The following is a 24,972-nucleotide window of genomic DNA, read 5'->3' on the forward strand; positions in this document are numbered from 1 at the left end:
GGAGGTAAGCAGAAGGAATTAGCTGTGAAAGAGCCAGAACAATCTTCTGTTTATACACTGACTTCTACAAGAGCACACTGAAAAGCTGATTGATTTGTCTGATGATTCCTCTGAAATCCCAACTTAAGAATTCTGTGTTCTCTGTCCTGAAATCACTATCATTGCTGTGATAGTGACAGGATGAAGAACAGGTTTAAAGAAAATATATGTTTGGCTAGGTGAAGACTACTGTTCTGAAGTAGACCCATATGTTTTGTTGTTTGGGTTTTTTTTTTACAGTATCCTGTAGTCCGAAATGCCTTTTTTTGTTTGGAGACTGCATCTGAGAAGAATATCAGAGACATTTACACTCGGGCACTCATGGCCTATGCTTTCTGCTTAGCTGGCAAGGCAGAAAAATGTGAATCATTCCTTAGAGAGTTACAGAAATCAGCAAAGGAAGTTGGTGAGTTTCAGCCATTTTGGGAATTTGGGAAGTGGGAAGAGGGAAACAGATCTTACTGATGGTACATGGTCAGATCTTGACTATGTTGAGAATATAGGCACAAATAATCTGTGGCGTTTACAGCACATCCGCTGCACTGTGGAGAGTACTTGTGAGAAAGAGGCCAGCCAGTAGAGAGTATATCTCTGAGGCAGCACAGAGCAGTGACACCTGTAATCTATTCTCGTTGCTCCTCACCCTCTCTTTGTATCTGAACAGATGGCTCACAGCACTGGGAGCAGGAGGAGAAGTCTCCATCAGAAAAATCTCCTTCCTTCCTTGACCATGCCCCATCAGCTGAAGTTGAGATCACCAGTTACGTGCTGTTGGCATTGCTCTACAAACCCAACCAGAATCAAGTGGATCTCACAAAGGCCTCAGGGATTGTGCAGTGGATCATCAGGCAGCAGAATCCCTATGGAGGTTTCTCTTCCACCCAGGTGCCAAAACTTCCTTCCACTCCACAGTCAGTCCTAGGAATAGGGACACCGGTTCAGGGTGCTAGTGGGCCTTTGAGTACCTAGTCTTCTTTTTCTCTTGCAGTTGCTGTCTCAAACACACAGAGACCAAGCCTTTCTCTTAGAGACACCAAAATACTCTTTTTTGCCTCTTCTTCTTAACTACAGAAAGGTTAAAGCCATACAGGAGTAATTTGACTAGCAACAACTACAGATATTTGTGTCGGGGCTGAGCCTAGGAAACACTAAGTCCCCAAGTGTTATGTGACCAAGATGTGCTCTGTAGTTCCCTGGAAAACACATGCTTCACCATTATGAAAGACTCTAGGAGTGTGATCTAGTGGTCAGATTTGATGTTCTGAGACCTTCATCCACCCTAAAACATACATGCCAGAATGAAATGGCTCCTTATATACGGGAACCCTGGAATTATACACAACTTCAGGGTTTCTTTAACCAGGAGGAAGTGACTGTGCTTCATATTGGAACAGTGACTTTGACCTCCTCTGCACCGGTCACACTGTGTGGCTAATTGTCATTTATTATTTTCTTGTCCTTCAGGACACAGTCATTGCTCTTCAAGCCCTCGCTGCTTATGGTGAGGCCAACTACAATTCTGTTACACAAAATGTAGTCAAGATCACTTCCAAAAAGACTTTTCAGAAGGTATTTGTTGTCAGCAATGAGAACAGGCTCCTGTTGCAACAGACTCCCCTTCCTGAGGTACCTGGGAAATACAGCCTAACAGTGAATGGCAGTGGATGCGTACTTATGCAAGTAAGCATCTGCTCTCCTCTTCATTGTGTCTCACATACTGCATACAATACAGTCATGTTTTTGACTACTTCTCTTTATTTTTCCTAATTATTCGATTTCCCTGAACTATTTAAACCCTCTTCTCCCCATCCCACTCTCTGACTCCAGTGGAGTCACAGCATGGAAAAAAAGAGTCCTTTCTGATCAGCAGCTGGCTTCTCTCTGGGAGGTGACTCTGGGTACAAGCACCTTCACTTCTAAAGAGCAGAAGTTTGATGTGTCTGTCATTGATGTAAGCAAGGATCTTCCACATAAAACCAAGAGCAACATTGCCAGGAAAATTCACTAAGTCTGACACTTTTTTTTGGAATGCAAAGAAAAACCCTTGGCATGCTTGAACAAAAGGATTTTTTCCCCTTCCAGACAGCACTGAGGTACAACATTCATCTTCCAGAGGGGGCCTTTGGATTTTCACTTTCAGTACAGATATCGAATGCTTCCTGCCCACTGGATCGACCAGCAAAATTTGATATTGTCCTCATAAGCAGGTAATGTGCCACCAACAAACCAGCTGCATGGATGTCAGAACATGTAGAGAGAGTGTAATGTGTATTCAGTTCTGCTTATAAAGTAAGGAATCATGAGCTAGTCAATGTGTTGATTATATTGGCCCGTAAGACACAACATCCCAAAAGACCTTGTGATACAGCCAGTAACTGACAGTGTTAGCACATACTTGGCCCCTTCGTACTAGGGCCTCCCTAGTGTCTCCCATCCGAGCCAGCCAGCCAGGACACGGGATTCACAGCAGCCTCCCCATACTGTATGAGGCCAGGAGCAGACAGCTGAAGTTTTCTTCCCCAGGCACGGTCCAGACTGATGGGAGCCTCTATTGTTTCAGTTACACAGGGAAGCGCAGCAGCTCCAACATGGTCATTATTGATGTGAAGATGCTCTCTGGCTTTGCTCCTGTTATGTCTTCCCTGGATAAGGTAAACTACGGAAGAAAGATTAAATGAGTCACCCCAGGGACAGAGAATACTGGCCATGATGAAAACAGAGGCCTGGTTAAGAATCATCCACCCACGAACCCTGCAAGGTGTTTGCATGGCTGTACCATTTCCATTACTGGGTGGGGGGAATGCCCTACAGGGAGCTATGAGCACACAGACCTTCCCACATTAAAAACTAGGAAGGGTTCCAACTAGAGCCTGACCAGCTGGCAGCTGTAAGTGGGAGGTGGCACAGCCCAGGCAGGGAAAAGGTAGGAAATCTGCCAGGCCAGTTCTGAAACCTATACAACACCAGAGGCAGGCAGTATTCCCCAAATGAACTGCAGTGCCTCTAATGCACTTGGGAAGTGCTCATACCTCCACTAAGTCCCCTCCATCTATTCAGCAACATTTGGGATCTAAAATTCAGCTGCTGGTCCTTGATACCTGGCTAGGAACAGAATGAATCTCACAGCCATGCAGTGGTAGGGTCTGAGGTAACACTTGCTTTTTAATGGTTTATGAGAATATCAGTTTATCTCCATTTCCTTGTTTTAAAGCTCATTGATGGCCATACAGTGATGCAAGTAGAAAACAAGAAAAGCCATGTTCTCCTTTATCTAGAAAACGTAAGTTCTGATCACTGTCTATTTGATTTGCAAAAAGACAGTAAACCAGCACGTAACAGGTGCACCTACAGAGTGGATACAATCTATAAACTATATTTATCATGTTCCCTTCCCCATCAGTCTCCCCCTGTAATCACTAAACTGCTTACTCATCAAACTGCATGTAACATACCAATCTTCCAAAGAGCCTCAGACTGACTCCTGTCCTACTAGCAACTAGAAATAAGTTAGTCAAAAAAACCCACCTAGGAATTAATAAAAATTCTATCTCCTTTCAGTCAATAGCAGATAAACACTAGAAAAGTGGTTTCTTTCTGTGTATGTCCCCTTGGTAGGCTTCTTGTAAACCTCAGTCCTTCCAACAGGGCAGGGAACACTGCTCTGGTCTCCTCTGGAAAGATAACCATTCCTTCTCTTGCATTAGTTAATTCCCAAATCTAACCTGTAATCTAATCCCCAGATGAGAATTTATGTAATAAAAGTACATTTGCTTGGGGCCTTGCAGAACTAACAACAGAAGCCAATAACCCAGTGACGTACATTGATTCCTCATTTCTTGGTGGCACATAGTGTTCATGTCTGAAATGGTGGGGGTTGGAATGTCAGACTTTATTGTCCTGACCATCAGGAGATCTTGGAGAATTAAGATTAGCCCTTTGGGACATTTTTCCCCTCTCTGGCAATAGGATGCATAATAAGTACAGAATCAATACAAGCAGGGTAGAAAATCTACAGCTCTTCAGTTTCACTTTGGACTCTCCAAACATGTTTCTGATCCCAGTTTGGCAGGCAGAATAATGGCTGTCCCACACCTGTATGTATGGCATCAGTGGGATTTGGAATATACAATCAATCAGCTTCTTCCCCACTGTACTCCAGAGGGTGTTATACAAATAAAAAGATTTATATGATCCCTGACCCTCCATTCCCAGGTCTCACAGAAGAAAAAGAAAAAAATCACTTTCTCAGTTGAGCAAGACTTTGTAGTGACCCATCTCAAGCCAGCTGCTGTGCAGATATACGATTACTATGAAACAGGTAGGTCCTTGATTTTAACCGTATGAAGTTTGGGGGAGTGACAGGGACAGCAGAAACACTGCGTGCATTAAGGAACACCAAGAACCAGCCCTCCTGAACTCTATCAGGATCTGGATCTAGTGCCAGGGGAGAAACTCATTTCACTTTAGTGAACTTGGTCTTATGCCCAAGGTGACAAGTGGCCATGACTGGAAAGTTACAAAAATGCATGCACCAGAACAAAGATGATTTCAAGGATCTCCAGCTTAAGCATACATAGGGTATATCCACCTCCAGGGAAAGGCACAGGAAGTGGTGTCCAGGCTAATGGCAACATTTCTTTCCTTCTTTTCCAGAGGAGTATGCTGTCACCCAGTATATGTCACCTTGCAAAGAGGCTGTTGCAGAAATGGACTAATGATTAGAAAAGGTAAGTGAAAGCCAGAAAAAACCCAAGCAGGTGAGAGGGTGAAGTATAAAGCAGCATGAGCAGAGGGATTGGCAGGGTGAGTAGAGCAATAACTATTCTTGCAGAAATAGAGCCTTCAGTCTCCACCAGGCTTCTCAGGGAGCAGCCAGACAGTGGCCAAGTCCTGACCCATGACACATGCTTAGTGGACTCTTAAGTGGAGACCACTTTGCTGTTCGTGGGAAGAGCTCAGCCTCTAGGATGAAAGTCAAAGTGCAGAATAAAGGAGAGACTGAGAAATACCTTCAGAGTTTCCTCAAAAACATCAACACTTGGCCAGGAATAATCGACCTATGGCTGTCCTTGAAAGCCTTCCCTCTAGCCTGCGCTTCATGGGCACAGGCAGAATGCTCCACGTGGACATACAGAAACCCATTCCTGGCCAGCTAACATGTTATCTGAGGAGAACATTTGAGATGACAAAAATCATTGAGGTGGTGCATTGACTGGTCAGAGGTACGATGTTGTCTTGTTGTAGGGATGTCTAGGTTTATGTCCCACTCAGCACAGCAGTTACGCTGGCTCTTACCTGCTGAGCAGTTCCCAAAGGATATGGGCACAGTTTGTTGCCAGCCCTTGGTCCAGCTCCTGTCTGTTTTGCATAGAAGGTCTGACTACCCAGTAACCTGAAACAGTATTATATACCCTACAGCTGTTGGTTTGTACTTATTGAGGCTATTTTCTTTTGCATTTTCCCCTGCAGGACCATCATAAATGTTGAACAAGTGGTCAATCACCCTGTTTTCTCCTGCAATTAAGTCCTGGACAAGGTCGTTTCACCTTACTAATCACAGTGGGAGTCTGTGATGTTGTTTGAGCCAGTGTATGATTCTGTTTCCTTTCACAGCACATCTCTCCAGATCTATGTAATAATCATGTATACCTTTTGATCAATAAACCTCCCTTTTACATTGGGGATTGGTTTTTTTCAGTGTCACAGAACAGACCTTTTAACGACAGGCTCCATGTTATGGTTGCTGGCTGGGGGAGGATAAAGAAACAAATGTATCTGTCCCGTCTGCAGCCCGCAGCCTCCTCTCCCAGCTACAGCTGATAACTGTTGGCACCTACTGTAATACACAGCATATTCAGTCACTCCCAGCCTCCCACCTCCAGAGTGTAGGATCCATGTCTGCTGAACAGCACCTCACCTTTCCACAACCCTGCCAGGGTGCTGCCTCTGCACCTGTGGCATAAAAGTAGGGGTTTATGTATGGACATGATGCAGTGACTCTGCATCATTCTCGGTAGACGAGGGTGAAGAAAGGGGCAGGTTTCAGTCCAGGCCTGGTGCCTGCCCAGTCCTGCAACCTGGACCTGCCAGGCCTTCCAGTCCACCTCAAAAAAGATGGCGAGCCTGGATCATGTTGAACTGTCCCAGCTACGGGCAACAAGCCTCCCCATTTTCCTGCGCCTCTTGTTATCCTCCACTTCATTTTGCTTGGAGTCATGGTGGTTTCTGCAAACACAAACACTCTGGGCTGCAGTGTGCCAGAGTCAGTGGATGGGTGGGAAGAGCGTGATCCAGGCACTACCAGAGCCCTGGCAGAGGAGACAAAGGCACAGGGAGGCATGGCTGGAGGAGAGGGAGCAAAGCAGCATTGTGAGGGCTTGGGGAAGACATACGGATGTGGCTTCTCTTACCAGAAGCAACAACCGCCCAGCAGCCCTCGCCTGTTCCTGCCAGGCTACCATGGCCATGGCCAGGTGAGTCAGCAGAGTGGGGCTGGAGCTGGGGCTGCCACAGCTCACAGCAGGTGGGATCCAGCCCCACGATAGCTTATTTCCAGTGTGTCTCAGGGCAGGGGTTGCTGGGCTGTACTGAGGGCTGACTATCCCCCCCACAGGAACGGGGAGAGAAGATGGATATGTCATGTAGGACTGGGGTGGGGAAGGACCTGCTGTACAAGGGCATGAACAAGAATTTAAGCAAAGATGTGAACTGTTCAAGTGCTGATTACTATTATGTGCTTCAAAAGAATCCATTTTATCAGGCAATTTGCTAAAGTTGTGTGTGAGCTTGCATTTTCTTTCAGTGAAAATTACTCATCATGTCAACACAGAATATCCCTCTTCCCAAATCAGTTTGGTTTTGGTTTTGGGTGTTTTTTTTTTTGCAAAAGATACTAAATAACTTGAGACAGTGGAATTTGTGCTTCTGAGTTACTCAGGCCTGGATTCTCAACAAACCACATGTCTGAGTGTCCGCAGGCAGCTGGGTATCCAAATACTGACAGGACCCATCAGCCATAGGTGAGTTTTAGAATTGCACAAGGCTGGCCATCAAGAATATGCATGATATTGATGTTATAAAAAGCCATTTCACTAAGTTTCACAGATGAGGAATTTGTGGGGCATGAAATTGCTTTGGGTAGAGTGCAGATCTCCATGCTAAATTCCAAAATTAAAACTTCACTGGCAGTAGGAGTAAAGCAAGAAAGGCTGTGAAGTTTGCTTTCCTAACACACCCTGAACTGTAGCAGCTTACTCATTTTACATGAGCATCACGCTGGACTAAAGGAAGATAAATCAACAGTTATAGCAACAACATTGAAAAGGAGAGCAGCCTGAGTGGATGGGATACAGGATGTGCATCTTTCTGGGGGATTTGAGGCCAGTTAAGCCAAGGATTCAGCATCCCACATGGAACTCTCAAAAATCCCCCTCAGGTCTGGCCAAACGTTATCCTGTTCAACCGAACATCATTTTCTGGGAAGAAACAAGGTCCTGAGGGAAAAAAAAAGCTACATTTTTATCATTCCTTTGGAGCCTTCTTTTCCTCTTAGGCTAAACCTGAACCATTAAAACATCAAGAGCATATTTTGCCCTGTGGACTGTTTCTCTGCATGCCAAAAATGTAATGTTTATTACCTGATTTCATCCTGTGACTCAAACAGCTAATTGCTGGTTGCAGTCAGATCTAACAAATATCCCATGCTTATACTCTTCCTCCAGATTTTTACATGTAGACCATGTTCTCCCTGGCCTCCACTCCTAATGGGTACAGGAATATTCCTTAAAATGCATTGCAATGCCTCCCAGTTTTCTGGAACCTCAGTGTCTTGTTTCAACTCTATGTTTTGTGGCACACACATGAAACTGAAGCAAGTTTATTAATTGTTGACTAAGCAAGAACAGGGACACCCACTAGACTGAATGTCATTTCTTCTGTAATCTGATAATCCTGAGGCATTATTCAGTCCTAGAGACTCAGGGAGAGTTCTAGGTCTCAGAAGGTCAGCACTACTTTAACTTTGGCAAGACATACAGGGTAAGCAAATTCTGTTTCCCCAAGGGTGAGAAAATCAGGCTCACTGGCCCAAGAGATGCTCTGAGCTACCATACTTCTGCCTCCTCAAAGGCACAGGTGCTGATTTACTGTGCTTGGTATTCCACATTTCCGTTTGAAAAAGCTACCAGGGAACAGAGACAGATATAAGTATTCACTGAAACTGTTGTGCAGATGCTTGGACTGAGTCAGCAACACTAAGAGAAATGAGAAATTCAGAACTGCACTATGGTGGTCTATGCATGCCTTCATGCCTGCTCTGCAGCTTCTGGATCTCCTATGATTCTGTGCGTGGCTCCATTAGAAGTGCATTAAAAGCTATTCTGAAATGTAGGGTCTTATGAGTGAAAAAGGTATATAATCACATGAGAATGTCTTTCACTAAAATGCTCTGTCAAGCCTACTTTTGTGTTAAAGCCTTCTTTGTAAAGTTTACTTGTGTCATGGGAATTGCTTTGTTGCTCATGTGGCGTTCACACTGAAGGATCTGCAAAAGGCTGATATCATGGCCTAGTTAAGAAGAAGAGGACCTATAAAGACCACCCTTGTTCTGGAAACTGAACATAAGCTTTTTGTCTGTAGACGATAAGCTTCATCCACCATGTGGGCAGCAGGTTGCAAAATCTAGAGAAAAAACAAATGGATCTCCCCGGAAAGACAAGCTCCAGTGTAGCAGCATTCTCTAGCCTAGGCCCCTCAGTTGCTTACCCAGCACTCTTATTAGACAAAGGAGGCCTCAGTCCAGGGAATTTGGTTGCTCCATCTTTTGGCTCAGATCCTCTGTGATCCCTGAAGTATCACGGGTAATAGTGTCAACCTGAAAAACACTGGCACAGCAAGATGTCAGCTGTATGTCTTCTTTTATTTTCCAGATCTCGTTACCTACTTGTTGATGTTCAAGTCCTCTCCTTACCACCCTCCACCTCTCAAATATGAAGTGTGAGTGATGACCAATCAATTCACTGATCAGAGAACACGAGAAATATGCCATTCTTCAATCAAGAAGTGATGATGTGTCAAAATACTCTGAGGAAACAACTCAGCCTTGCTCTCTGATCATTTTTTGTTGAGCTCACTTGCCACCTACCTGGCGGGCAATTAGGGAGGTAGGGCTATATCTGCAGTCAAATGACCCTCCTCATGAGACAGGTCACATAGAAACATGGTCACATCTCTGGCAACCACTGGCTGTGAAATGCATAGCATCAGGAAAGGGCTCCCTGAGGAACAACAGTCATGTATATTTTAATTTTTTATTCAGAGTTACAATGAAAATTTTCTAAAAAGCTTTTCAAATGGAGAAGCAACATTGTGTCAGCTAGCCCTGTAGCTCAACAGCAAGACAGCTTCTTTCTGCTCAACCTCCTAAAGGGTCACCTTTTGAGGTCAAGAAAATCCTAAAAGTAAGGCATTACATTGAATACAGGACCTACAAGCTTCCTTCAAGGAAAGTTCTCACTCTTCCCCTTTCTGATCCTCTTGCAAGCTCAACACACTGATCTCCTGATGCCTTTTGATCCTGCCCTGGAGTCCTCTGCTCCCCCTTCCTACCACACCAGTGTTCCTGCTGAGCAAACCAGGACCTCCCTTAAGAACTGAATTTCAGCAGGGCTCCAGGACGCCATGTTGTCACACGGTGTATATAATGCTGACAGCTGGGAGATTTAAAAATCTTATTTGAGAATGAAAGGAGGGGAAATATGAACAAGGCAGACAGAGGTGGAGGGAATAAAAATCACCATACTGTGTATTGACAGGGCTCTGCGTGCATACTACTGAAGTGCTAACCTTGCACATTTTTTTCAGCCTTTGGCTCAGTACCCGCAGGGAGGTGAAGGCTGGGTTATTACAATTGCATAACCATGCCACATGTTTTCTACTTCACTTTACTGGAAGTGACTAGCTTTAGGCCCCGCTGGTTCCCCTTGCTGTCCCTCCTGTCGAGGCAAGGTGTGTCCACACTTAGTGCCCCGAGGTCTGTGCTGTGGTACAACTCATCTGGGAAGTCATGTATACTGAGTGTGAGATGTACAGCTGGCTCTCTCCTCACAGCCCCTGGCTGCTTAGGCAAGGTCTTGTCCTCTTCCCTTCCAACCACTTGTGTGCAGTGCAGGGTATCCCAAAACAGGAGGGAAGTGCAGTGGTGTAATGCAACCAGAGCAGGCTCTGTAGCAGGACACGGTGTTCAAGAGGATCCTGATAAATGGCATGCTTTCCAGCTGCATTGCAGTATCATGGCTTATACTCCTTTTCCTGACCTGAAGGGCCAAACATGACCAGCTCTGCCGTGCCTAACAAGGTGCAACTGAACAAGGCAGAGGTGCAGGGAAAAGGGTTAAACATGAGAATATCTGATTTTCTTGCTTTGTACTCCATTAGGACTTCTTGTCTTGCTTTCCTGCAGTATCCTCCATCCCAAAAATCTGGACAAACTCTTCTCAGTTGAATCTCAACTCCTTTCTGCACTGGGGAAAGACCCATGTCTTGAGGACCAAATGACATCTGGCTTAGCTGTGGCACAGAGAGGGGCCTGGGCTTGCCTGGTGTTACCCAGCAAGGCAATAACTGAGCTAAGCATAAAGCCCTCCCTCCTGCTTCAGCTCAGCCAGCAGGCTCTGGGCCCACGGTGCCCATGGTGCAAGGCCAGCTCCCCCTGTAGCACAGTTGGAGGAGCGAACTCCCTTGCACAGCCACCACAGCAAGCAGGTTTTACACCACGCAAGTACAGCCATTCAGAGAAGGGCAGTGATTTGGGGTTTCACTTTTTTCTAGCTATACAAACATCAAATCTAAATGGGGAAAATCTTTGAAATACCTATGCCGTGTATGAATGATCTTTTTCTCTACCGGCACTCTTGCTCATGGTGTTGTGCCATGAAGTTTGAACAGTCTCTGGGGATGGCTATCCCACAGCACCTGTGGACACCTGTTCTGTTGTTGCATCACCCTCAGGGGAAGTATTTTTTTCTTCTGTCTGCTCAGTGTTTCTCTGTGTACAGCTTGGCCCATTGCCTCTGCTCCTGCCACTGTGCACCTCTGGGAAGAGTCTGGCTGCAACTCCATTCCACCTGCCTTGAACATCAACCTCAGGGCCAGTGAAAGGACCTTCATGAGATGCCTGTACCTCATTTGAGGAGAGCGGGAGCCCAGGCAATAACATCACAGCTAAAGCTGAAGATATACACAAAGTCTATACACATTTTGTATGTCTTTTTACATGGTAAAGTTTTATCTGAAAAGAAGAGTCATATGACTCAAAAAGAGAATAGTTAATTGTCTCAAGTGCTGTTTTCAGACACATTTGTAAATGCTTTGGCTTTTTCTCTCCTTTTCCTTGGCAATGGTCTGAGTAATACAAATGTGTAAATGAAAATAGCTTTTCATTCTTTACTACATCACGGATTATCTTCCTTTCTCTGTAACAGCCAAAAAATATCTGTGAACATGCAAACAGCTAGTTTCTTGTTTATATATTTTAAAATTATTAGATATCATTTCTAATTACCTTTAATGGATTTAATAGTGGGATTTCAACAACTGATTCTCCTTTGTCTGTACTGTGCAGTGTAAGTATCAGACAGACACACTGCAGATTCCTTACGCCAGAGGGGTAACAACCTTGGTTGCAGCCTTTTTTACAACATACAGTATAGGTTTCTTCTAAGGCAAGACAAAGTTTATACAAAGAGGCGTTGTTTGTTATAGCTGGGAAAGGTGGATAAACCTTACTTTGTATAGGCCTTACCTTACAAATGGGCTAGCCTTACATATAACAACATAGTCACAGGACTATTTAGAAAACTCAGCTACTAGTGTAGTTTGCAATTTAATCTACAAGTGCATTAAAATGAAAGTAATTAATTGATGCCTTTTCCATGCCTGAATTTACTCATTTGTTCCTATGACACCACAAAAATACGAGTTATATTTGGCAGCCTAGCTGTCCGCGCCCAGGAAAAGTAGTTAATTTGCCACCAGGCCCTTCTTTCAGGTTAAGATATTCAACAGGCATGAAGTCAATAATCTTTATTCACTCTGGTATTTCCAGTTTAATTTGAAGTTTATCTAATGAAGCCTTTTCATGGTGTTTCATTTCATAGCATGTTGCAATTTGTATAATGTTAATATTGTATGAAGTCTTCTGATAGAGGACCTTTTCGTCACTATGACCTGTGAAATATTTCATTCCACACACAATAAGAAACTCTTTTTTATCTCTCTGAGTATTGCTGTTACTCCTATTAATTTTTTACAAGTACTTTTTCTTTTAATGCTTTTTTGTCATTTGAAATGAATTGCTTTGGGTTTCTTTGCTTTAGATACATAGGCTGGGGAAACTAATATAATTATTTGGATTTCCTTTAAAATTCCTTTTTCTTCTTTCTCCTGAAAGCTTTTTTTCAGCCTTTAGCTGAACAGCTAACACAATTTTGTGAACCGGAGCTGTTAATATAAGTCTCAGGTTTTACAGTGAATGTTTTTTCACCTGTCCCCATGCAAAAGTGACGTAGCTAGTGAAGAGAGCAATTCCTTTGCTAGAGCTGCTGCTTTCCACCAGGGGTTCTTAAGTGAAAGTGCATGATACCAGTGTTTCCAAGAACTCTTTCCTCAGCTTTTTAACACATGCCTCTTCTTGAAAGCCAAAGATTGAAGTTCACTTCATTGTTTTGGTTTCGATTTGAAGGTTGAGCATTGTGCTACAGTCCTTTAGGAGGCAAAAGAGGAACATAGTAAAGAAGCAGGTGTCTTACCTGGGATTATTTACCTTTGATGACAGTGGTTCCAAAATTGCTTAAGACTTCTGGGGCAGACAAGGATTCCTGCACATTATAGTGCTGTGATAGTACTAAGGGTATTTACACCCACCCATAGACACCTTTTCTTCCTGCAATTGCGGTGACTGGTAACCCATTCTGCTATTGGGCAATTGGTAGTCGTCTACAAAGCTGAACAAGAGAAATTGAAAAGAAGTCAGAGGAAACTACCAGAATTTGGTTAAGGCAATTAAAATGGCACAGTTCAATATCTTAGTTTATTTACATGGGTAGATGAGTTTTCTACGGTGGTCATAAACTTGGAAGTGTAGGACACTTCACATTTTTCTGTCATTTTTGCTACACAATGCAATGAAGACTGTTTGGCTTATAGGAAACTTTGCAGAATTAGGTACAATGACTGGAATTTATTGATATTTATGATGGTCTGTATTAACTTATTAATTGCATCTTCAGTGTCAGTCAGTCCAACTTAAAATAATGTATTTTAAAGTGCTGGTGGAAAAGAACCTGTGAAGGAAATATTGTGGAGAATTAAATGCTCCAGAAAATAATAAAATAGTCATAATGATATATTCAGGCAAAGTAGAAGTGCTCCCATGGCATCTGTTTCTTACTGACCTGGTCTCTTGCTCCGTTTTGATACGATAATACCTTGAAATGAAATCCAATGCATCAGCACATGTAACTTAGCAGTATATCACTGTAACCTCTCTGAGGATTATCTAGAATTAAGCTAATGTGAAATAAAATAAAATTTTAGAATAATGTTCGAGTTTTAATTTAGCATTGGAACTCAGTAAGTTTCAAAAACCTTCTATGGAACGGCTAAAAGATGTACTACCTTTGAAAGTGAGAATAAAAATAAGTAATCATTCATTTTCAAGCAGGATGAACTAAAATTGATTGCTATCATTTAGTATGGAAATCCACTCTGCTTGGAGTGCATTATTATGAGAAATTAGATTTAGGCATTTTCACTATATTGACCGTTTACTGTGATGTGGCCTACTTCAAATTCTTTGTGATCAACAGCTAGGTACAATGACTCACTTAGGTTTTGTACCAGCCAAATATGGGGACTAGTCTCTGAAGATATTATACACGTGTAGATTGTCTCTTGATCTGCCAGGTGTGCAGAGACCTCAAACATGTATTAAGTATTATCATAAGAGGAAATATATTTCCTGCGGTTAAAATCATGACTTCCAGTTCACTGAAGCCATCTCTGTGTATGGCAAACATGTTGCATGCCTTTTTCAGCAGTGATATCTTTTATTACACCAGCTAGCCTTGTTGGAGGAAGTAGCCAGTCTTTTAGACACACAACTTGTCCTTCAGGTCTGAAAAAGCACCCAAAATCTTTCAAGCTAAGTACAAGTTCAAGCCACTTGTTCTGAGCTTTGTAAGAGAGGAACCAGCTGAAGCACCAACTGCCTGAGCTAAAAGGCATTTAGTGCTTGTGGAGCAAAGTGAGTGTTAGGGTGTCAGAGAGTTGGTAAGTGGTTCCTGCAGGACCGGGAAGCAGGTATTTTATACCTTATGGATGGTAAATTGGTTAGTAGAAGGAAGAAGATGATAATGAATAGGATCTCCACTGAATCACTGGTTTTCATGGCGCTGTAGATCTAGGAATTTTAGTTTTACACCCTCATCCTTAAAGCATACTTTGCATGTGTCCATTCAGATTTCTTTTTGGTTTCAGTTTACAGCAGCCTGAATGACAACAGGCAACTTGGGATGAGTCATGTTTTCCAGCAAATGCCCAGGATGTTCTTGCTTTGAAAACTGCTATTTTGCATGAATTATTTACTGAAGAAGTTAAAGATGGGAGTGAGAGGACAGATGATAGCGGACATTTCTGGAGAAAGATCTGGATGGTTTTTATTACTTGGTAGTTACACAACCACTTTTTTATCAGTATTTCCATCTCTAACTGATGATCTGCTAAATGTTTTGGTTTGTGTATGTGTTCATTCCTTCTCTATATGACATTTATGTAACACTTCCATATAACATATGACACTGGCTGCCTCCTGACTGTTTTCCTAACTTTTGTGGTTTATAAAAGGTGTTAAATTTTACTCCAAGTGAGACCGTGCCTGATTTTAGAACACCATTCTTAAACTTCCTTTCGTCCCCAGGCATTTCTCCTTTGCAATGTTCTTCCCTGCAGATTTCTGGCTACATCATCAGAGTCAAGACACACTGTATACACATTAAGACACATTCAAATGCTAAGACACATTCAGTCTTAACATTCGCTCTTTTTCAAAGCTTAATCTTCAGGCAAAAAGTGAATAGGGCTGGCTGCCTGTGCCGTAGTGATCTAATAAGCTCCCTTGCACAGAACAGAGAACTTCTGCTGTTAATGTGGCTTCACATAAACACATTCAAGGTGGTTTGTGCTGAAGCATTTTCTCTGCTGGATTATTCATACACAACAGAAATCTTCACAGGGACTGTGAACCTCTATAAAAAGTGTTACTGTCTTTTCTCTGCACAGGCACTTGAGGTCATGCTGACAGCCCTACAGCTGCAATTTTGTAGTGTTTCATGGACTGATGCAAACACCCCACTTAGGCTTCCCAAGGAGTAACAGTTTGGACTTGATATTTCTATTCAATGACCTGCTGGAATTTAGCAAACCTTTTTTCTTACTAGATTCAATTTCTGGGTAAGCTGCTACAACCAGAGGTTTGCAGAAGACCAAGTCAGGTGTGCAGCACTATTTCTGAGTGACTTTTGTTACAAACGTGACTAACAGCAACACAGATCTGAATCTGGCAAAGGGAAGGAGAAGCCACCTCCAGGTAGTGTTCCAACACCTGCAACATCTGCACTCCAGGCAACACTAAATGATGGAAGATGATCACCATTCCAGGGAGGCAAGGATGTCTCCCAACTGCATTGTGTAATATTTGTACATATTGACAGTGGAAATAGAATTTATTTCCATATCTAGACCAGTACCCCACCTCATTTTGGGTTATATTCCTGACAGATTCTCTAACCCGTAGTAGCTCTGTTAGCAACTGTGTCAGCAAATTACTGCAGTATTCTGTTAATATAATATGGGCAATGTTTCGGTCTGTGGGTTTCCCTTTGTTCTTAAAATATCTATAAACCTGGCTTTTTGCTTCAAAGGATCACAGTACCCCACATCAGAATGCTGTGATTGGGTGCTGCCCACAGGGAATATTACCCTGTGTTGAACATAGTTCATTTCCCCAACACAGTGCATTTTTGATGGGTTAAAGAAAGCAGGGTATGAATCATTCAAAGATTTCTAATATAAGCATTTAAATATCCTTCCCCCACTTGGAAAGTCTCTGGCCAAATACTGTCCCTCTGTTACAGCTCCTCCTCACTGCCTCTCCCCACTTCCGGATGGCCCCTGGCCCCCAGCCCTTATCTCCTCCAGCCCCTGGGCTGTTTACAGAGAGCAGTTATAAAGAGGCTGACCCAGCAAAGAGTGGAGAGGAATTACAAGGTGCAGGAAAACAGCAGCACCAGGCCAGACTGGGTGTCTGCTTCACTCACCACGATCTGCTCTGCACCATGGGGAAGGACAGGCTGCCCAGCAAACCAAACATCTTCCTCCTTCTCCTCTTCTTCCTTCTTGGAAATACCTCTCCCACCACAGAACCGTAAGCTATACATGTGGAGGGGGGAGGGAGGTCTTAGTGCTCCTTTTTTTCCTCCAGTTTTCTTCCTTTCCATCGAACAGCTGTGCCAGTTTCTTCCACTTCTGCCCTGTATCCCCCTTCTAGCCAATCCTAGCTTCCTGCACAGCTCTATCAGTGCTCCCCACTTGCACACTGCAACCCCCCGAGTTGTCCAGCCCTGGGACCCCTCCATAGGTCTGCCAGTAACCACACTGCTGCCCTGGAGCTGCCTGCTAGTCCAGCCCTGGATCCCCACAACATCTTTGTCTAAGTATATTCTTGCCTAGAAGCCTTCAGGTGCCTGGGTTTTTGTGGGCATGATGCCAGAATCCATGCACTTACCTTTCCTGTTGTATTCTTGTTTCAATCACTGAGTTATTTCTCCCCATTCTGTTGCTTTCAAGCTGGTTTGCTCCCCTTTTTTTCTTTCAAGCCAGTTTGCTTCCCTTGGCAGCACCAGACGTACTTGTTTCCAAAGAGGATCTGTGACCTAGATTCTCTTCCTCCGGCATGGAGCTTGGCGCTGACACTCCCCTGGGGCGTCCACTCGAGGGCTCTGCAGACCAGCAGCATGGCTACAGCGCCCATTCTGCTGAGATCCCTAAGGAGAGCAGCAATCCAGGATGGCACAGGCAGGCTGGAGGCTGGCAACCCCACCCCAGCCTCACCTAGCAGAGAGGGCTCTCCAGAGCCTCTAGTCTGGACAGGAGCAGCTTCCCTCTTCAGAGCCTGGAAGCTCTCACACACTGTGCTTCTTGCTGTGCTGGCAGAAGTACAGCTCTCACCACTGTGGGTCTCAATGCTTCCTAAAGAGATTTCATGCCCATAAGCACTGCAGTCGTGCTAGCAGCTGTAGCAGAAGGTGCAGTGCTGCTGCTTACTGTGTGGTTGGAGGTGAACTGGTGACTGGCTCAAACTGAAGGACCTTTGAGTCACACAGCACCATCAACCTCCCATTTATCTGCCCTGTTTGGGTGCTTCTGGGGCACATCAGCCAGCCAAGTCTGCTTTGGGATCAGGCTGAGCTGTCTTGTCTCCCTACAGATATCTGCTGTAATTAAGAATTAAGATTAAGTAGTCTTAGTTCATCCCTGCTCAAAATCAAGTGAAAGGGAATGAACCCATACTGCTCAGTCCTCTCCTCCTGTGAGCAACATGCTGCTCTTTATCCCTGACCTGAGCACCATTTTGGGAGGGGAGAAGAGGGAGGGCTGAGAGAGGTGGGGGAGAGAGGGATGTAGTTGGGATCCACAGAATGAAGACAGAAGCCCAGTAACCAGTTGGGGAGCCGGGAGGCAGTGGAGTCTGAGCAGTGAATTGCTAGGTAGGTGTGAGGGTAGTGACGCTGTTTCAAGTGCTGCAGGGTACATTAGATCCTGTGCATAACACAGAAGGGAAGCCACCCTTGAACTGAAGACAAAATGAAGCTGCCAACCAAGGCTTGATTCCTGTGCCTGGTGCAAGTACATAGATAGCTTCTTTGAGTAGCAGCAGTTGCTGCTATTTCTGTTTCAGATGTGGCTGGCTACACAGGAGATATAATTAAAGTTCAGACTATATATTACAAAAAACTTATTCACCAAGTTAGTTCAGCACTGGAACAGGTGACCCAGATTGATGGTGGAAGCTCGATCTATGGAGTCCTTTGCAACAGTCCTGTTTCAGGAGAGAAGCTGGGCTTGAGACATCCAGAGATCCCTTGCAACCAAAAATTTTATGATACTGTAAGATACTTCCAGCAAAATTTTTTTTTTTCTTGCTCTGGATCTGTTCTGGAAGAATTCAATCGGAGGTATCATTCTTCTATTCTGATAGGTGCTTGTACATGCCAGCTACTTTACAATGCAGCGTACATGCCTGGGAATGTACTGCATATACTTAGTCTATCTTAAGCTAGAGTATTACCTTCAGTAACAGACAAACTCATCGTTTTTGCCTCAGCCACTTTCTCTAGGGTCTCCTATCTCTCCTCATTGCCTGCTTTTGCTGGAGCCACTGCCTCTGTTTTCAGAACAGCTCATTGCACGCAGGGAGGTTGCTGAGGTCTCTTTTGGCAGCCCAGTTGCTTTTTGTCCTGGAATGTCTATAAATGAACATTGTGAGCCAAGTTACTTAAATCCCTCATAGTACTTTAATTCATCTTTCTCTTTTCACCAACACATCCCAAAACAGCTAAAAAGAGGTCTATAAACAGCGTATTTTATATCCTTGTTCCAAAGGCAGGGAAGCCAGTGTATGGGGAGGTTCTGTGTGTTGGCCAAAGTTTCAGCTAAACAGTGAACAGGAAGAGGAATGAGGCCAAATTCCCCATGAACTAGGTCACACTGTCCCTTCAGTAAACTGGACATTACAGTCAGGTTGCCAGTGCCACTGACAGGGTGTACAGGAAATGAGATTAGGGGAATGAGATGGGGTGAAGCTGTGGAGGAAGGGGAGTGGTGGAGCAAGCAGATAGACACAAGCTGTAAGTCACTTGCTGGGTAGCTGGAGCTCCCTCTTTTCACTGCTTCTGCAGCAGAACGCACTGACCAGAGCTGCTGGCTGGCTCCTCACCAGCTGGTGGTGAGGGAAATGGAGGTACTACCAGGGTCCCACTGCCTCCACAGCAGTTTTAGGACTTCCCAAAAGCCCAGAGCCCGGGCAATAATGTAGCTCTGGACAGGCCTAGGTACCGTTCTCCCCAGGGCTGGCACCTTCTGGCAAACTGCGCATTGGCCTTCCCCAGTGGAGGGCCCATGGAAAAATGGTATGACCAGTCCTGACCACAGGTTTCCTCCTATGCATACAGTGTTTAATATATCCTGCAGACTGAATTGCCACCAGAACCTCCTGCTGCTATATCTGGATAGCTTGAATGTACACAGGGAAAAAGGAATACCAAGTCCATAAAAATGGTCCAGTGTGAGACCAGGGGACTACGTTAGTTGTGTATTCTGTCTGTGTTGGTGGCCAGTTGTAGGTGCTGAGGGACAGAGTAGAGAAGCAAGGCAAGTACTGTGGAAATGAGTTTCCCATCTGCTATAGCCTTATGGAGCTTCTATCAGAGGTTCAGGGTCTTATTGTGGCAGGGATTACACCTGTGCTGCTATGTTTTCTAGCCATTTCTGGGCAATGAATTTACCCAGGATATTTTTTAACTTTTACATCATGAGTAGCTGATCATCTTGCCCTTATGAGCCTCATAACAAATTTTGTGTAGCTAGTGCCATAGGGCAGATACCAAATGCCTTGGAGAGTTACTGGCAGGTGGGGAGTGACAGCATCTTTTAAGGGCCAGCACTTGGCTGGATATGCAGGCAAGGCCCTTATTATCCAAATCAGTGGCACCTGCTGGCTCCTTTTGTTCCTCTCTCAGGGAATAGCAGTCAGCTGCTGTCTATTACCTGATGCAGCTTGGGTGTATCTGCCCTTCTTGGACTGCGTGAAAGGACCAGAAGGCTCAAGAGCCACAAGCTGGCCATACCAGAACCGAACATTTGGACTTTACAGCATCTGGTAATGTTAAGTTCTTCAGTTTAGTTTTGTACATTAGTGATAAAGTTTTTGTTTTGTTTCTGCTGCTTAATATTTTCACCTGGTGTTGCTTAGGTCATGTATCATCACAGGTGATGAACAAACCATACATTCTTTTGTGCACATCATTAGTTTATAGCTTTCTGTCATGCCTTTTTCCGGGTTGAAGAGTTCTAATCTATGCAATGTGTCCTCCTATGAAAATCATTCTAGTTTTCAGATCATCTCTGCCATCTTTCACTGAATCTTTTCTGCTAAATCAATTTTTTAAATGGGAGCAAACCAGCACACCACATGTGAGGTGTAGGAGTACCCTGTGAGTGTGGAAGTACCCTGCAATTAAACTATGGCAAAGCTGTGTGTTCTGATTTGTTCTGTATTCCTTTCTTAAAACTTCCCTACAGTCTGTTTGTTACTTCCTACTGAATGAGAATTTTCCAAGAGTGATTTTCCAACAGCACTCATGTCTGAGTGGTAATAGTTCACTTAGTGATACAGCATATACATGACAACATATATACTGCTGGGGTAATTTTTTCTTCCTCTATTGAATACTTTCCCTTTATGAACAGTTGGCTTAATATTTTTGCTCCATAGTCCCACCGTATGACAAAAGTTTTTCTCAAATATGTAAGTCAGTCTTAAGTATTTTGTTACCCTGGACAATTATGAGAAAATTGTATTTCCCAGATCATTTAGAAGTTTACTGAACAACAAAGGGTCCCAGCACGGACTCCAGAGATTTTCACTGGTTCCTACCATTTTAACCAATTATTACAGGTCAGAATTAATAATTTGACTTATTCGTAAAAAAAAATCAGTAAAATTATCCCTTTTATTAGATGGCAGCTTAGTTTAAGGGTCTTTTGTGAGGGACCTTTAAGATGCAAGTACACTTGTGTTGCAATAAACCACTACTCTCTGAAATCCTTTGTGTCTTCATCTTAATAAGGTGCCACACTGCAAGCACTCACATTTTTGCTCAGCATGACAAGTATTTGGAAACCTGGATAGGCAAGGACAGGAGCAGCCAGACAAGTGGGTAGTTTTTTCAACCCTAAAACTGCTGAATTTTCAACCTTTTTTAGCTAATGCCTTTGAGTCTCAATAGGCGATTGTGGGATATACAAAAATCAATTAAGAGCCTGGAACCTTTCACACCATCCTTACTCCCTGCTGTGAACCCGGACAAAACATCCCTTGTAAAGGAGACTCTATTAGCATAGAAATTGTTCCTTCTACTGCAAGCATTTTTCCTGCTTTTAGGCTAATTAGTTGGGCAGTTTAATATGTATAAACCCAAAATAAAATGAATGCTTGTGTATTTGCACTGCAATTCACAAGGATAGTAACGGATTAGGCATGCTGATGTGTTAATTTCCTTCCACTTAATACTGTTTCCTTAAAACTCCTGATTCTTGCTTCCCTGTCTTCCTAGGCAGTATATGGTGCTACTGCCCTTTCTGATACACACTGATTCTCCTGAGAAAGTCTGTGTACAGCTGACCCACCTGAATGAGTCTGTGACACTGAGCGCCACACTTGAGCATCAAGGGGAAAACAGGAGCTTGATTGATGATGTGGTGTCGGAGAAGGATATGTTCACCTGCATCCCGTTCTCTGTGAGTATATCATCCCTGTGGGGTGACCCCTTGTGTTTATTGATGTGATGTAGTAGATCTAAACAGTCCAGAAATGAGAAATAAGACATATTGTAGAGACTTCTAAGCCAAGCCAAACAAAAAATGAATTTGATATGGAAAATTGACTGTGGCAACCTTATGAGGAATAATTTTCCACCATTATCAAATTATGTGTCCCACATGATATTTCTGTGCATGCAGGGCTTAGAGAACTCTTTTGGGATCTTTCATCCTAGCGCTTCGACTGACAGAACACACCGCATGTTTGTTTGATCTGTGTAAGCCTCAGAGGAAAAATAATGAAGTAGAATGAGAAATGTAGAAGCTAGGGAATGGTAAAAGACAGTAAAGGTCCATGATGTCATTTTTCTCCTTCTGGAGCTTATTCATGATTGTTTCTTGCAGAAGGCTGGTTGGTGAGTAATGTAAGCAACTGGTCCGACTCCCTAAATAGTGAATCTGGATTGATTTACATTTTGACAAATCATAAGATGGAACAAGATCAGATTCAGTATTTTCTCTAAGGAAAGTGTATGAATGAAGGGAAAAGACTTCCAGTATTTGAAGAAGAGGAAGAAGCATGGAGAAAACTCAAGGAAATTGAAAGGATCTATCATTGCAACAATTCCCATAGGAAAAAGAATTTCTTGAGACAGAGGAGACAAGCCCTCCCAGTTCATATCAGAAAATCATGGGTTTTTCTTGCTTCTAGCACTGAGTCTTTGGTGTCCCTTCAGGAAACTTTCAGTCCTAGCTAATACTCCATCCTTGAAAGGCTTAGTGCAATGAGGTGAATCAGTAAAGCAGTTATGTTCTTCATTTTCCTTAGCTTCCAAAATCCAACAGCACATCAGTAGCATTTCTCACTGTGATGGTGAAGGGGGCGACACTGCATTTCAGGAGCCGCAAGTCGGTGCTGGTGAAGAATTCTGAGAGCTTGGTCTTCGTCCAGACAGACAAACCCATCTACAAGCCTGGACAGACAGGTATGGGGAATTAGGTTGGTGTTGACTCTGACAGCAGAAAATCTTATGTGCTTCATTACCCAGAGGCCCTATACTTTTATTAAAATTTTCAGACTTCCTCACAGGGAAGTTAAAGTCCTCAGTAAATCTTCTTTCTGTCAGCTGAGATCTAGGGCATGTGGTACCTTCATCATTCCTATTCTCCATCCTCCAGGCACAGCATCTCAGCCAGATGTAGTCACAGGCTCAGATTCATTCTACTCAACAAAGGCACAAATCTGGGATGACTTCAAAGCAGAATTTCCCTTGGCTGCACCTGAATCAACAAAGCAGGACAGACAGTCCCAAGGGACAATTCAGTTTAACCAGGACCTGATTATCCTTCTAAATTTATCTGCCTCTCACCATCTGCAAGACAAAGAGCCTGAAAAAATTGCTTCCATAACTTAGAGATCTCAATTCAGAGCCTATTGATCTGTGGAATGAATCTAAGTTATAAATTATTGAAACACTGACATTTCCTAGTAAACGGCTACAAATTTAACAGTGGCATTTCCTTCTTTTCTGTTACATCCTTCAGTTCTGTTTCGGATCGTCTCTCTGGACAAAGACTTCTACCCGCTGAATGAGAAGGTAGAGCCATAATTCTTTGTGGTTAACCAGAAGTCTTAATTTCCAACTAACACCTTTACTGTCATCATCCAGTACCACTGAAGACTGCCTTTAAAGCATACGATCTTTTCTAACTCACACCATCCTTGACCCATTCCATACCCTGTCCTGGGACACACTCCACCCGTCTCTATTGACTGAGAAACGTATCCCTTTTTCCAAAGGGATATAAGTGTTTAAAAACAGATTTTCAAAGGAATGTATGTGGCTAAGCATGTAGGAAGGGATCTCATTACCAAAAAAATGTGTGGGACAAGTTTCCATTGAAAGTAAGACGTGCAAGACATGCAGATGTTTTGGCAGCGGGTGCAACCACATGCATAAAGGCAGAGAGAGCAGCATGACAAGGACTTGATTTTAAGGAACTGGTCAGGGGTGTAAGTCCACCTTTTAACTTATTTGGCAATCATTTCCTCATGCAGACAAGTTCTTTGAAAACTCTTACTTCATCACATTTTCATACTGTGGTAAGACAAAAAGTTGGGGTTCTAAAATATTATAGAAGAGATTCCCTTAATCATCAAGAACTAAGGAAACAGCAAGTACAGAAAAAGAAGAACCCAAAGGACGACTTAGAAGGTTGTTCTGCCCTTTGGTCCAAATCTGGAAATTACTTCCATCCATTTGTGAATAATATTTCTAATGCTGATTTTCCTTTGTTCTTTCCCCACAGTTTCCATTTGTCTATGTTCAGGTGAGTGGATAACTACAGGTCTATTATTTCAGCAGAATGTGCAGACACAGAGGTTGTAGTCTCCAACAGTGGTGTTTTCAGGCTGAGGTACGAGGCTAAAAACATGGACGCATCACCTTTTCCCTTTGTGTAAAGGAAGGCTGAGTAGTTGGGCATCAAAAAAAGTTCCAACAATGGTTCTTTGATTGGGGAATGTACTGTAGGAACAAAATAGTTAATCAGTGCAAGCCATGCTGTGAACAGAATTACACTTGCCTAGAGGTCATATCAGAATGACTTATTCCTATTCCCAAGCAGAACTGAGATTTTCTGTCTGCCAAATGTAGTTGAAACCACAGAACTGCGTTAAACTAGCAAAACTGAAGAAACAAAATTATGTAAGTAGACGTCCCCTATCTTCCCAAGCATGCCCTTTTTGTCTGTTTGGTTTTTTTTTAACATATGAACTTCAATGACCAACAAAAGTTAATAGGAAGGATGTTACTGTCAATGATTCAAGTACTCACTTTTTCAGCTGAGGAAAGAGAATTTACAGTTAATATCTGGGACATCTTCCAGTGGAAGACTGATGGGAAAGACTCAGTGATGGACCCTGAAGCCATGATAGCAGCACAAACAGTGCTGATATTAATGTGCACAAATCTTAAGTTGGTTTGCGTGATTATGGGTCCTATGCAGTCAGTCCTGTCATTGCTTCTTGCTGCTTGGGGTTGCTGTCTTCATTCTGCACTGACTCTCTCTAGAGCTGGGGATGTTGTTGCAACAGGGGAGGCACAAGGTGGCCAGAAACAGGCTGTGCTATTATTTTCTACCCTCCTGTCAGAGTGCTGTCACTTCTCTTCCTCTCAGCAAATTTCCAGAACAGAGCTGCAAAGCTGTTGGGTCACTGACGGTGTGTGAATATTTGGAGAAAGAAGAGTAAGAGAGTGTGTGGTGTAGGATAGCAGG

The 24,972-nt window shown here is 43.4% G+C and overlaps 2 protein-coding genes and 1 long non-coding RNA gene across 3 annotated transcripts in view; 2 read left to right on the forward strand and 1 right to left on the reverse strand.

The window, feature by feature from the left end:
* The window catches only part of LOC104046228 (ovostatin), a 27,453-nt gene extending 21,795 nt beyond the window's left edge, over positions 1 to 5,658 (forward strand). The window contains exons 28-36 of the mRNA XM_009506339.2: positions 280 to 445; positions 704 to 924; positions 1,504 to 1,719; positions 2,122 to 2,246; positions 2,600 to 2,690; positions 3,251 to 3,319; positions 4,252 to 4,357; positions 4,693 to 4,766; positions 5,509 to 5,658. Of these exons, the coding sequence (XP_009504634.2) occupies positions 280 to 445; positions 704 to 924; positions 1,504 to 1,719; positions 2,122 to 2,246; positions 2,600 to 2,690; positions 3,251 to 3,319; positions 4,252 to 4,357; positions 4,693 to 4,754 (1,056 nt within the window). The 3' untranslated portion in view covers positions 4,755 to 4,766; positions 5,509 to 5,658. The remainder of the gene's footprint in view (positions 1 to 279; positions 446 to 703; positions 925 to 1,503; positions 1,720 to 2,121; positions 2,247 to 2,599; positions 2,691 to 3,250; positions 3,320 to 4,251; positions 4,358 to 4,692; positions 4,767 to 5,508) is intronic.
* Positions 2,620 to 17,113, reverse strand: LOC135315334 (uncharacterized). Its single transcript, XR_010374775.1, has 4 exons — positions 16,880 to 17,113; positions 12,846 to 13,040; positions 8,803 to 8,921; positions 2,620 to 2,695 (listed from the first exon to the last, which is right to left on the reverse strand). It is a non-coding gene; the product is annotated as an uncharacterized LOC135315334 (long non-coding RNA).
* Positions 16,260 to 24,972, forward strand: part of LOC104046227 (alpha-2-macroglobulin-like) — a 40,382-nt gene continuing 31,669 nt past the window's right edge. Inside the window, exons 1-5 of the mRNA XM_064462779.1 lie at positions 16,260 to 16,519; positions 21,489 to 21,672; positions 22,523 to 22,679; positions 23,239 to 23,291; positions 24,004 to 24,024. Coding sequence (XP_064318849.1) covers positions 16,260 to 16,519; positions 21,489 to 21,672; positions 22,523 to 22,679; positions 23,239 to 23,291; positions 24,004 to 24,024 — 675 coding nt within the window. The remainder of the gene's footprint in view (positions 16,520 to 21,488; positions 21,673 to 22,522; positions 22,680 to 23,238; positions 23,292 to 24,003; positions 24,025 to 24,972) is intronic.

This window comes from Phalacrocorax carbo, chromosome 1, assembly GCF_963921805.1.
Source record: "Phalacrocorax carbo chromosome 1, bPhaCar2.1, whole genome shotgun sequence".
Lineage (NCBI taxonomy): Eukaryota > Metazoa > Chordata > Aves > Suliformes > Phalacrocoracidae > Phalacrocorax > Phalacrocorax carbo.